The 15000-nt window shown below is 37.7% G+C and overlaps 1 protein-coding gene across 1 annotated transcript in view; it reads left to right on the top strand.

Moving 5' to 3' along the window:
- The window catches only part of LOC136850599 (uncharacterized), a 17659-nt gene extending 4397 nt beyond the window's left edge, over positions 1 to 13262 (top strand). Inside the window, exons 2-3 of the mRNA XM_067124277.1 lie at positions 10982 to 11096; positions 13069 to 13262. Of these exons, the coding sequence (XP_066980378.1) occupies positions 10982 to 11096; positions 13069 to 13262 (309 nt within the window). The remainder of the gene's footprint in view (positions 1 to 10981; positions 11097 to 13068) is intronic.
- The last annotated feature ends 1738 nt before the right edge of the window (positions 13263 to 15000 follow it).

Genomic DNA, 15000 nt, shown 5'->3' with positions numbered 1-15000 from the left:
TGTTCAGTAACTGTTAATGTCGGCACGACAAAATGTTGCCGCTAAAGTCGTTCTCCTTATGATGTCGTCATCATAGAGTGAGGGGAAATAAGGGGAAAGGTAGTTGGGGATGTGGAAAGCGGGTGGGGGATTTTCCAGACGAGGAAGCCTGGTTCCTGGCCACCCGACCGAAGCAGCTGACACGAAAACGGTTTCTAGCCATGGTTCGTCCCTCCTGTGCCCACCTCGCCTGCCATCCTATACCTTTTCTACCGTGTTACTTCCTATTCCAGTCATCCTTTTAGTCTCTCTCTCTCTCTCTCTCTCTCTCCCTCTTGTATTTTTTGGTGATCACTTTTACTTGACTATTTTCCAGGATTTCGGTTCATTTTTCCTTTTGTCATTTTTTAGTTGATTCCTTTTTGTTGTTGTTTTTTTCCATTCGGTTACGATTCGTACTTGCCTATATGCGTATGGCCTCGAATGTTCATTCTCTTTCTTGAAAGTAAAAAATGTATTTATATTTTTAAGGAAAGCCCAATAGCTCAGATTTGCCGCAAGAGATACATACGAGTTCTTACCTGATCCACAATTTTACATTTCAAGTTTAAGCATTTCGTATGACATCTTTGATCTGTGTACCAAGATTTCTAGAGCTATGCATGTGCTTATTTATGAGTTGTATGATTATTTGTAAGTCTATTATGTTTGCGTTTTTTTCTGATCAATTAAAGGCATGATGCAACTGCGTATATGGAAGTAAATTTATATAGGGACCTTATAATGACGATTATTGTATGGTAAGAATAAACAAAGAGATAAAGAACAGTTAGTGAATACGTCTTTTATATTAATTATTTTTTTTATGTTTCCATCTCAGCATTGTATTCATGTCACGTAATTCCGTAACTTGCAGAGATAAAGAGTGAAGGCTTGTTAAAAGGAATTAAGAGAAATGTAAAAGGGCGACAGACTGACAAGGCTGTCAGACAGGCTAACTTCCGCTAACTTAAAGGAGGGATCGATTGAAAAGGACGCCCGAAGAAGAAGTGGTAGAAATTGATCGCGAAAACTGATGGAGATTTGGAGATTGGAGAGGCTTCCCCTCTTATCCTCTTGAAGAGTGTCTTTGATGGACTAACTTTAAAGTAAATACTAAGAGATGACTTCCAAGGAGACAAAGAAGGAGCCGTGCTAAGATACAACCGAAGACATTTTTAATCTTATAGAAAACTGGTGAAACATTGTGATTTTTCCAGATGAAATATTATAGTGGTTCCGTTTCTAACTTATACTCAGTCATTTGGAACTATTGGTGAACTTATCAGAATGCTAGTCTCTCTCTCTCTCTCTCTCTCTCTCTCTCTCTCTCTCTCTCTCTCTCTCTCTCTCTCTCTCCCCATGATATTCGCGATGCTCTTGTGTTCTTCAGACAATGTTGAAAACTCCATCAAATACAACAATCGTGTTTCACTTATGGTTTCAGCTTTGCTGCCATATTCTGCAGGTGGCATAAATGAACGAAATGAAGTAGATAATGTTCTTAATGATTGTAATGAAAATATTAATTAAAGCAATCTTCTTCTTTTAACGTGCTTTTTTCCCATTTTTGTATGGGGTAAGCACGATGCCTTCTTTTGAAGGATTTTTTTATTTGACTTTGGGGTAGACCGTAGTCTCGATCGGCTGCCCTGCCTGACATCGCTTAGACCCCGGTAGTGTATGGTACATGTCTCATACCAGACCCAACGCCCTTTCTCCCAGCAGCGAGAAGTTGTTGCGCGGGTAGGTCGAGAGTTCGAGACGTGTGAGATGTTTGTTATGTTTTTAGAAGATGTTGTAGTGGCTTTGTTTTGTGTGTGTATTTAGTCTGTAACACCCATTTGCTTTTTAAGCAAACCTATCCGTTGATTACATACATAATCCCGGGGTGTCTACACGGATAGCAAAGTGTCCGCCTCTCTGATCAGTCGGCTGCGGATTTGAACCCGCGCCACAGACCTCTACGAAGTCCGAAGCTGCTGCTGTAACCGACTGTGCCATCGAGGCTCCAAAATATTAATTAAAGCAATAATTCGTAATAACTACTTTTGGCCTACGATATGTAATTTTTTATCGTATTACAATTGTTCCCTTAGTCAGGGTATGGAATATAAATTTTTAAGACTTTTAAGGGTTCAGGAATAAAGAAAGGGTATTTGCATCAATCTTTGATTATAAAAGATTAAGAAAGGACAATGTTAAGAAAATGAAACGGAGCATCCATTTCTATTTAGAATATAGAGTTAAAAATATTGTTACATACTGAAACGTTGAGATATCTTACAATTTATTCAGTAGTTTAACACAACGTTCAAATAATAATAATATGAAATAATAATAATAATTGGGCCTTTTGAACAGCGAAGCAGGGAAACCCTGAATTTATATTTTCCTCTCTTTTTTTTTTTTTTTTTTTTACGAAAGAAAGGCACAGGAATGTAATGTGCCAACATTATTCACTCCATGAAGAGTCTTGAAATGTAACTCTTCACAACACATCGATTGGGAAAAGAGGCCCTTTAATGAATTAGTCTGCGTTCAGCGTCATCAAAGACTTCCCTCTTTCGAAATTCCTGATCGGGTCTTAGGGGGGTCTTCATCTGCCAATCTTCATTCAGGGGGAAAAAGTGTGACGAAGGAGCCCCCCTCTCCCTCTTTTTCTCTCCTTTTCTTTCTCTTTTCTTCCTTTTTTTCCGGGGTATCAAAGGACTTTTGAGTGCACTTCGAGTGGAAGAAAATTGGGAATTACCTGCCCCTCTCGGTTCCTCAAATCCCCCTTCCCAATCCTTTCCGAGATCGTTGTCATTTTTTTCTTCTTTTTTTATGGTTTCTTGGTTCTTTTCTATTAGGCATTTTTGTTACTTAAGAAATCTCTCTCTCTCTCTCTCTCTCTCTCTCTCTCTCTCTCTCTCTCTCTCTCTCTCTCTCTCTATATATATATATATATATATATATATAAATATATATATATATATATATATATATAAATCTATTATATATATGTAAATATATAATCTTCGCCATATAATTGTTTAATAATGTAACACAAAATGATTTCCTGGATGCAGTTCCCGCAATTTATTGCTCGAGCTATTTATGTGGATAATAATGTATAACCATAAGATATTATTGTAATATCGGTCTCTCGTAATTTTCCTCAAAGATAATGAGAGAATGCTTCCTTTCCTGAACAGCCCTGCTTTTACGAGGAAAACCCCGACACACTGTTTACTTTGCGTAGCAAGTGTTAGCGTTAAAGCAACTTAACGATCGGTTAAGTAATTTTTGAAATTTTTTGTACAGGCTTTCAATGGGCTTTGTTTACGTTACAGGCAGCCATGTGTGCCCCCTCGGAACATCCATCAAATGACAGACATGAGAACTCTCTCTCTCTCTCTCTCTCTCTCTCTCTCTCTCTCTCTCTCTCTCTCTCTCTCTCTCTCTCTCGAGCTAGTGAGTTACGAGAAAATATTTTTGTGGATGAGTCATTCTGTTAATGCAGTGTTATTTTCATCCTCGAACTTTATTGTAGTAGAATTTTTATTTTTTTCTAGTTTAAATCTCAAGTAACGTCATCTACAGTGTCATTAACTTTGAACACGCATATTTTTGTTGCTTCAGTTAAGGAGATTTTCTCATTTACCTTAAATATGTTCGAAAATTATCTTGCTGTCAGTATTTGTTTTAGTCAGAACTGAGTCTTAAAAGTGAGAGAGAGAGAGAGAGAGAGAGAGAGAGAGAGAGAGAGAGAGAGAGAGAGAGAGAGAGAGAGAGATTTAATACGTCCCCATAAGCAATAACAGCCCTTCTTTAAAAAAAAAATTCTAGCGAATTTTTGACGGAAACGTTACTGCATGCATAAAACTTGATTTCAAGAGCGTTATCATGGAGCCTTCTTAGATAGACAGGTACTTACAGTAGAGTAAAGCTTGGTTAGCGTCCCAGCTGTTGAACGTTGAAAGCATATGATATCCGAGTGGAATATTTGGCTTCGTTTTCTTGCACACGATGGAGGCAAAGTTTTCCGAGTTCTAAGCTGTTTGCTCTTATATCTAATATTGTTAGGTTGCGTTAAGTAATGTTTTTTACTTTCGTGTAAGTTTGTGTTTGATTGCAACAACATTGGGGCTTTAAAGTTTCCAGTTATATTTTATTTCACAATTTCGCCTCCTATGTTTAAATATGTAGATATATTCTCAGTTGTTTTTTTCAAAGTCTTAATAAAAGTTTATGTTTGATTGCAACAATATTGGGGCTTTAAAGTGTCGAGTTATATTTTATTTCACAATCTCGCCTCCTATGTTTAAATTTGTAGATATATTCTCAGTTGCTTTTTTCAAAGTCTTAATGAAACCATTTTCGTTTTACTTGCTGTAGTTGACCTGAATGCCTTCTTGAGAATTTAGAATTTGTTATTTAACCCTCTTTCTACGCCCCCTGTTTTGAAGACGAGATCAAACCCATCCAGTGGGTTAGGTAAACGAGACTTCATGATTGGCAAGCCAACCCTGATATATATCTCTGGACATCAGGTTCATTGGGCCAGAGCCTTTCATCTTCATACTTGCTCAACCACAACCCTCCCCCCCTTCTTCACCACTCCCCTCCTGTGCCACATTTTCTTAGATTATGTCCATTTCTCCACACACTCCCCCCTCCCCTCCAAAGTCTTCACCCACCCCTCTCTTTGGCTAACATATAATGATGTCAACCTTTGCTCTTTCCTTTAACTCTGGGTGTTACGTGTGTTATGTTTTAAGGGCTGTTATTACAGAGTGAGTGTGTACAGTGTTAATTACACTGTCATGATGACTTAATTTTACTTTACACATCACGATCATCGTAAAGGTTTTGGGAAGGTCACATAAACGAATGTGTGCACCAGCACACTTATTCTCACACGCACGCACACACACACACACATACCTCTTTCACGAGGGGTAATTAAAAGAAAAATATGACGAATCGAAAGCGGTCTTTCAGAGCAGAAAAACTTAAGAATTTTGAAAATTATGAAAGTAAATCAATAACTGAGTGGTCGCAGTGATTAAGTCGTTATATATATATATATATATATATATATATATATATATATATATATATATATATATATATATATATATATATATATATATATATATATATATATAGAAATCATCAACACACAATCACGTGTGGAACAGAAATAAATTTCTGACTCACGTCGGGATCGAACCCAGGTCTCTCAGGTGGAAAGCAAGGGCGTTATCCACTGGGCCATACAAGTCTAAAAGAAGTTGGAACCTGAGAGCAACTGCACCCAAGGAATTACCTGGGCAAGCTAACTGCTTGCATACCAGCGAGTTTTCCCCAACTTCCCGACTCAGCAATGACCCAATAGACAACATTTCATTCTGAATTATCCCTTCTGAGTGAATAAGATAGAAATCATCAACACACAATCACGTGTGGAACAGAAATAAATTTCTGACTCACGTCGGGATCGAACCCAGGTCTCTCAGGTGGAAAGCAAGGGCGTTACCCACTGGGCCATACAAGTCTAAAAGAAGTTGGAACCTGAGAGCAACTGCACCCAAGGAATTACCTGGGCAAGCTAACTGCTTGCATACCAGCGAGTTTTCCTTGGGTGCAGTTGCTCTCAGGTTCCAACTTCTTTTAGACTTGTATGGCCCAGTGGATAACGCCCTTGCTTTCCACCTGAGAGACCTGGGTTCGATCCCGACGTGAGTCAGAAATTTATTTATATATATATATATATATATATATATATATATATATATATATATATATATATATATATACATATATATATATATATACACATATGTGTATGTTTGTGTGTGTATACGCTTATAACATATGTACATACACACATATATATACATGTGTATGTGTTTGTATGAAGGTATTGAGAGCGGCTAGTGTTGTGGTAGTTTTCTGCATAGAGGGTTCATCCGTGATTCTGCAGTCTGAAGTGTTGATGTGACAGTGATCAGTCTGTTTTCTTTTTATTTGATCTTGGGAACCACCTCCTTTCAGGCAAACGGCTTAATGCTGAAAAGAAAATATGTGTGCGTGCTCTCACAGAGAGAGAAAACTCGCCCTCAAATTTTCCCAAAGAAGAACAAAGCTATATCACGTTGGGGTGAAGAAGAAGAAATAATAACGATTACCAAGTTATTTAAGGAGTGTTTCGGCACAAAAACATCCCGACATATTTTCTTGCAGTAAGTGATTTAGAGCTTGGCCGTCACAAGTTAATTCCCACTATCAAGTGATTTACTCAAGATAAGCTGCCACCGTTCGATTTTAGAGCCACACGAACAACAAAAATCATTTTATTTTCCTCCCTGGATGAAACTGGGATGGGTTTGTTCCAGCTGGGTATATGCCTGCTCCCCTGTGTGTTTAATAATTGTGTGTAATGTGTGAATCTAAGTTTTCTGCTTATTTTGAAACGCGTGTGTCTGTGATTACTTGTTTATAATGAGTGCATATGTTTCTGTTGGTGTTTGTGTTGTGTATTGGCACATATACGGACGGGAATTGCCTTATTCCCTGTCGTATTTTAGGTATTAATGTAGACGTACTTCTATTTTTTTTCCACACGGCCGTACTCCGTAAATATCTTTATGCGTGCATGCAATATGTTCACTTAGGGTCGTTACTTTTTCGTACCGTGCGAGTAAAATCCGCACGTGTAAAAATGCGTATGTAATAGTGCATATATTAATCTCCGTGTAAGTTTTTAATAGCTGAATATAACATATGTGACTGTTTAAATGATTTCCTTAAAAAAATGACGACTGAACTTTCAAAGTAATTTTACATGAGGAAATAAAAAGATTTAGAACTGACTTTGTCGCGTACGATGTCATATTTTATATTGGGAAGTGAATGAAATAAAATTTTTATTTGACAGGAATCCTACACGAATTTCCATTTGTATAAAAAGAAAGGTAAAAAGGGTTTTAAGAAATACAGGTTACGAATTTTGTTTCGGAAGACATGGCGTGGAAGACATTTAAAACCATCTCGCCCGTTTTGGTGAACATACTCTTGTGTTTTTCTGGTTACTCATTTACAGTACGTGGTCATAATCCTTAACTCTGGACTTTTTTTTTATTAACGTCATCTGCCCATTTTATTTTCTGTGCTATAAATTACTGTTTATTAGAATTTTCCTTTTGGATTAGTTCAGCCACTTTCCTAACCACGAGGAACCTTTTTGTGACTACAGAATGATCCTGATTTATGAGACAAAATGTGTACCTTTGCTCCCAGAGGTTCTGCCTTCTTTCGTAACAGGAGAAAAGGCTCGTCGGAATTAAAAAGAAAAGAAAAGGATAGGAGACGGAGAATTGGATTTGCTTCGTCACCTGATTTACTTCAAGTTTATTGCTTCCCGTTCTGTTGGTTATACTGTCTCCACTGTCCTTTTAGTAGAACTCTTATGGACAAACTGAAATTTCAAAAGGCGAACGTCACTTTCATGTAATGAGACATTTATTTTGTATTTACCTGTGTCTGTAATTGTAGCGGCTTGTCTGAATGAAATTTATTTGTTGTTATACTTGTCGTCGCCAAACTCATCATCATTAACATAATCTTCATAATCGTCTCTATCTCACAAATTGCAACGTACTTATTGAGCAGTGCATATTATGAAATAAATTACTTTATTCAGCAAAAGTATTTAAGTATTTTCAAAATGAGTGCTCCCGTTTTCAGCGCAGAATTTTTAAAATATATTAGAAATTTATCCCACTACGGAGTTCCAAGGTTTCTTGAAATCGTAGATAACACGACTAGGTACTTACAGGTTAAATAGATGCCACACCAAAGGCAGTTCAACGCCTGACTGGGTAAATAATGTGTGTCTAAGATAATCTCATTTGTAACTGAATGTTAAGATGTCCACATTAAGATTAGCAATAGGATTTGCGATAGACTTTTACGGCCGTGGATGGCGATCACCGTTACAGCTCATGGCATTTGCAATCTCGCTTTATCTCCGTCGAGAAATCGCATCTCCTTTGGAAGCTGTTATAAAAGGATAATCCTTATTGATATTAATTTAATGATATTGTTAATAAAGGTCTGCGGTGACGATAATGGAGCGTAGAGCTCCATTTGCGCTCCGGTGTGATAAACAAACGACCTCGCTCTGTTTCAAGAGCAAGTGATAGCAATTCGGCTCCAGACCCGACCCGCTGCTGCTGCCGCCTGCTGCCTCGCCCCAAGATGGGGCCGTCATTAGGTTGCATTGACAACCCGATTAAGACATATAATAATAAACCCTTTTTGGGTGAACGGCTATAGACATTACGGCAGGCAAGGATACAGGGACCTTACTGAACATCCGAAGGAGAGAGAGAGAGAGAGAGAGAGAGAGAGAGAGAGAGAGAGAGAGAGAGAATTTAGTACCTTGATTCAATCAGATGAAGAGAAACACTGACGGATAGTGTGTGTTTGTGTGTGTGTGAATGTTTCTGTTACCTTACATGAACCATTGAAGGAGACAGGAAGACAGGGATAGAGAATATTTAGGATCCTAAACGAATCATCTTGAAGAGAGAGAGAGAGAGAGAGAGAGAGAGAGAGAGATTTTTACCTGAAAATATGTTCTAACCATCCATCCCTCACCTCCCGGGGACCTGGAGATTACCTCGTCGAGGCACTCAGAAAGACACAGGCACAGACAGGAAGTATGTTGCTGTTACCATACTGGAATTCGAGACAGAGACAGAGAGAGAGAGAGAGAGAGAGAGAGAGAGAGAGAGAGAGAGAATGTTTTTATCTATACGAGAGCTCCGGTGGTGTCGACCAGCCCTGAATATATTTCTCCCGATGACCAGACCCTGAGTGACGCTAGATGTGTCTCCATGCCTCCCAGTGCTAATTATCAGTAAGGTCAAGTGCATTGCCTAATTAACTCGTTTAAGGACCCAGGATATCCACTGTTGAACAGTGGCTTTGCTGAATGTTTATGATGACAGCCTTGAACTACACCCCCCCCAACCCAACATTCCCCTTCTGTAGACCTCTCTCTCTCTCTCTCTCTCTCTCTCTCTCTCTCTCTCTCTCTCTCTCTCTCTCTCTCTCTCGATATTCGAATTCCTGTTACCTACCTTTGAATGCCCAAAATGCCATATTTATTTTGTATTTGCTTAGTTATTTGATTTATTTTTTTACTTACTTGTTTCCCTCCCACCTACTTTATTAGAAATAGGCTTCTCGTGGCAGTTTTTATTAAAATTCATTCTTTGGAAGAGATTTCTCCCCTCTTCCTCCATCGTCCAAATCAACTTCAAACTTATTTAAAAGAATGACGCTGAATGATATGAATGTTTGCCTTGGGATTTCGCTCCCCTCAAAAAAATTCAAATGAAATTGGCTTGTAAGTCATCCAATCAGTCCCCACCTGTCCCCTTCATCCCCATATTTTTCCTTGGGGATTTAAATCTTCGGCACCGTGGACCATTTAAACCTTTTAGGACGCTTTGTTTTCTAATGTACAGACATTGTTTGGTCCGGGCAACACACTTTGGCTTTTAGGGCCTCTGGGAGTGATGGTTTCAGGATGTGATGGTGATGATGTTGATGAACGGCGCAAATTTTTAATCACTAATGGATTGAGCGTTCTCGAAATTGATGTTTTGCATCGGTGACATTGATGAATTGCGCAGGTTCAGTGTTTCATCTCACAGAATGAGGCAGCTACTAAGTAGAACGATTCTCGGCTCGTACTTGTTTTGTTTGTTTAGTGCTAGGAACCAGTGTTGATGGATTTGTGTAATTAACTTAATTACCTTTGCCTTTTAGCTTTAAGAATGTTTTTTGGATAAACTTTCTCCCATTTTCAGTATATACACACACATACACGTCTAGAAACACGCGCGCACACACGCGCACACACACATATATATAAATATATATATATATATATATATATATATATATATATATATATATATATATATATATATATATATATATATATATATATATATATATATATATATATATATATATATACCCATGTATGTATGCATGTATGGATTTAAAATTGTGAATAAGTTTAGAGACCAGTCACTAAACTTCTGCTTTGGTTTCATTTTGCAATTTTTTTTTTTTATACCTTCAGTTGAATTAATATTTTTCTATATCTTGTCGGGGATTGAAATAAATAATACCAGACGCAAAACACCATGCTTCCAAGATTTATCGGTAGGTACTCTGAAAGCATTTTCGGTTTAGAGCCATTAGGTGCGAAGGCTGCCCCAACTGATGCTCCAAGAAACGAGCTTTAGAAAGCTCCCTCTCACGCACTGCGTGATCATGAGCTCGTTAAATTCTGCGTAACTTGTTTACATAATTTGCCCCCAAAGTTTGTTTCTCGTTAGGTCCTCCTTTCTTCTTGTTGCATCTCTTTATCCTTCATTTTTTTCTATCCATATTTTAACATTTCATTAAATCTTTATTCTTCAGTTATTTTGGTTTTAATACTGTTATATTCTCCTGGGTTTGTTTCGGTATGGTGGGCCCAGTTGCAAAAGTGGTAGAATCCAACTCAAATTTTCAGATTTCATAGGATATCAAAGCGAAGAACTTAAGTCAGCCCAACGTCACTTAAACGATTATCCCAGGGCTACTCAACCTCAACCCCTAAGTATTTACTGAAACCTGCTGACATCACCCCTTCTAAGAAGAAAAAGCATATAGTGAAATTATACATACACATGCGCACGCAAACATACACACACTCACACACATACACACACACACACACACACACACACACACACACATATATATATATATATATATATATATATATATATATATATATATATATATATATATATATATATATATATATATATATATTGTGTGTGTGTATGAAGGCGCGTGCGTGTATCTGAATATATCTTGATTACGATTGCGGTATCTTTGCAAGGAATCATCTGACATTCTCTCGTTCATTACGTTCCAAGTTTCTAATAGCGACAATAATAGACGCAAAAGTGATGATGGCACTACTTCGATGTGGGACCATTCACAACTACAGACAGGTAAGAATTTGAAGTTTAATCGAAGTATAACAATTATGGTGCTAGATTCGAAGGGCAATAATTGCCTAAGAAAATCCGCTCTCCATACAAAAGCCTCCTGTTAAGGAAAGCGTATTGCTTGTAAATAACAAATTTGAAATGATGATTATACATTGATTAAAAGATACAAGAAGTCACTAACTGATGATTCCATGTGTTATTCATAAGTTTGGCTAGACAAACATTGCTTTGAATTCTGTTTCCCATTTCCCTCAAAGTCACGATTTGGCATGGGTTATTGACCCACATCATCATATTCTATGAGCAATATGCGAAACCAATAATAAGTTCAATGATAAAGGTTTAGTGCACAAGTGAAGAACGTAAGGTCCAAGGGTCCGCCTGCCGTCTGCGAATATTACAGACCTTGAGAACAGCCTTCAGGAGCACACGGTTGGCAGAGATGGACGAGAGATGAGTTGAGGAGTGCTCTTGTCGTTGGGAGTGTGTGCATGCAGAGAGGATTTGTATGTGGGAGAGTAGTTTGGGGGTGGGGATAGGGGTTTTGGGGTTGGGAAGGGGTGGGGGTTGATGTTAGGTTGTATCTTCGCAAGCGCCATTTGATCCATGAGTGACCACAATTCATTCTTATCTTAACCCAACTGTAGTTAAATTTGTTGTGATTTGCCTCGACTTCTGGATAGCTCACTCGGTGATTTGTTGTCTCCGGGAAATCTGCTTCTTTGTTTTCCTCGAGCATTTATTGTTTTATATCTCCACGTTCTGTTTTTTCAGGTTTAACACTGGCTTTTAAGTCCCTAAATGTCACTGTTATCTCGCAGCGCGGTGGAAAATGCATACTGGATCTCATGCATATATAAAGTTGTGTGGTTGTTTACAAGGTGATTTATTTATTTATCTTGCGGTTTCTCGCATTTCTTAATTTTGCAGTCCTCTGGCGTGCTCACCAAATTACTTACTTGTTGACACATTATTGCTTCTTGTAATTGATGGTCTTTCATGTCGCAAATTTTTTTCTGTATAAATTAGAATCTGGTATTCTTTTGATCTTTTGACAAATGTCAATTATATATATATATATATATATATATATATATATATATATATATATATATATATATATAAACACATACATATATATTTCCACACACATGTACACACAGTATTTATAATTTCTGTAATTAGACTAAGACCGTAAGTAAGTAAAGAGAACGTTTTCAATCATAAATATTTGTATGAGGTGGGATTTTGAAAATTTTCACCACTAACAACTACTGTATGTTGACATGAAAGCATTTTGGGCAACTATATTATTTAAAGCTTCCAATAATACAAACAAAATTATTAATGTATCTCGCAGCTGTTTTCCCCAATATCTTATTTTATTATTAGAAATTTATGCTGCTAACTGTCGTTTTACTTTTTTAATGTAAGCTGCCAAAGATTTTTTTTCCTTTAACCATGTTCAGGATTAGTATCATACCATGTTAAGAGTACGGGAAATAAACTGCTTACAAAGAAAGGTCAGACGTTTACAAAAGTTGCAAGTGCAAGTGTGAAGGTGAAGATCTTCACCATCTCAAGTGCATCCAGTCAAAACCGATGCCAAAGGTTATCATAGCTAAACTGTAAAGGCCACCCGCTACCTGGACGATGCCTGTGTTTTGTGCCCCTGTGAAAAATGATAACACTTCAATATCGAGAGGTTATCAGTGCAAGTGGTGGTTAACGCCGCAGTTAATCGTTCGCTTTCGATGTAACAACAATGGTAGAGGTGTCAGAAGTCGTTGCATCAAAGTCACCGTACCTTTGTAACAGCAGACATCAAACAGTAGTTTAGTTTGTAGCAACAGCAGCATCACTGAACAGTTTCGGGGGACTTGTTTTATTTAATTTTTTTTTTTCTAGAGAGATAACCAAGAAGCAACTCGGCCATAAAGCAAGTTCATTTCGACCTAAACGTCCTTTCGAGATGTCCGAGGGAATCACAACAGTTTAATCTTCTTTATTCCGTCCTCTACCTCTACCTCTCCTACCCCGACCTGCCCCTCTCTGTCCTCCTCCTCCTCCTCCTCCTCCTCCTCCTCCTCCTCCTCCTCCTCCTCCTCCTCCTCCTCCTCTGCCCCACGTCCCTCACCACCCCTCCTCCATCTCTTTTTCTTTTGAGGAGTTCACTAGCAGCATATAATGAGGAGACAAGTTGCCTAGCGCTTTCTTGGCCTCGGCTCAACGTAGTGCCTTATGATTACAGATCCTTCTCCGGTTGCAAATAAAGAGCCAACGCTACCTCAGTCCTTATCAGATAAGGGTCGGCCGTCGTCTTGCAGCGAGCATCTCTGGTACAGCTTTATCAGAGACCATGGGGTACTTCTAATGTACTCTAAATTACGGATTTTTCTCTCATGGAAGAAAACTCTTGTAGACCAAATGAGGTAGTTTCTACAGATTAGATTACCTTTGTCAAAGAGAATGTTTGCATCCTCTCTCTCTCTCTCTCTCTCTCTCTCTCTCTCTCTCTCTCTCTCTCTCTCTCTCTCTCTCTCTCTCCTGGTTATGTATATGCTGTAGCTTGATAAAACAAAATATTTGCTTTCTCTAAGACATCGAAACCTTTTATGTAAAATTTTGAGGGATAAAAGGTTGTGAATAGAGTTTGGAGAGTAGCAGATGATAGAGTGTTCAGTAGAAACTGTAAATAGAACCTGCAGAGCCTAGTCGAAGCAGTTGAATGGTAGGAGGTGTAACTTTACGACGGTAATGGAAGGCTAGAAGACGAGCAATGAAAATTATTATGGCTTGTGGGAGAATGGAAGGTACCGAATTACAGCAAGGATTGGGAATTACAGATGAACACAAAATGAGGGAAGAGGTAAAATACTGAATAGATGGAGTAGGGAACGTAGCAGATCAGCATAAGGTCTGGAAGAGAAGGATGAATATAAGAAGAGATTGTTGAACCAACTCTTCTTTATGGAACTGAAGTCTGGTTGAAAATGAAAGGAAGGTGATGAAAACTGTTGAAATGAATTATTATTATTTGCTAAGGCATGCGTAGTGGGGTATGGAGGATTGAAAGGGCAGCATCAGAGAAAAATGGATTAATACGGTTTTAGGTCATGTGAAGAGAATAAAAGGACAAAGTATGGTGACAGGTATGTACAATTCGGAAGTTTTGGAAGGAGTGAGGACAGGGAAACCTAGGAACCGCCGGGTGGACAAAATGATTTTCTTTCTTCCATAAGAAAATATTGCCCTTAGTTACAAGTAAGAGCCCGTGCAGGATAAAGAAAATTTACTGTAACTAAAGCAGCTACAACAATACTACAAGATTTTGGCATAGGGATTCATCCTTGATTCTGAAGTTTAAAGAAATAATATATATATATATATATATATATATATATATATATATATATATATATATATATATATATATATGTATGTATAATATATGTATATATATATATATATATATATATATATATATATATATATATATATATATATATATATATATATATATATATAATATATATATGGTACGTTTAAACACTGCTTTGATGGTGACGATGAGTCTATGATAGCACTAACAAAACATATTTGAATTTGTGTTGGAACATACTGATGTCCTTCCTCGTGGTCTAGTGGCTAGTGGTTAGGGGTAACCTCACTGTGACATATCGCCCGTGGGTCCGAATCCTGCCAATATTGTCAGTGTTTCTTAATTTGTTGCACTAATTGGACTTGAGACTTTGTAGTGACAAGAGTATCCAAAAGTGTGAAGAAACCAAGAAGTGTATTTGTGTGCATATGAAGAAGGTGTCTAAAGGTTTGCAAAATGCAGCCTATAATGAGTTAGTAAGAGAATGACAAGAATATCGTTGGAATTATCACAATGTGAAGA

Source organism: Macrobrachium rosenbergii, chromosome 3 (assembly GCF_040412425.1).
Source record: "Macrobrachium rosenbergii isolate ZJJX-2024 chromosome 3, ASM4041242v1, whole genome shotgun sequence".
NCBI lineage: Eukaryota > Metazoa > Arthropoda > Malacostraca > Decapoda > Palaemonidae > Macrobrachium > Macrobrachium rosenbergii.
The sequence above is the reverse complement of the archived record's forward strand: the minus strand, read 5'-3'. Positions and strand labels throughout refer to the sequence as shown.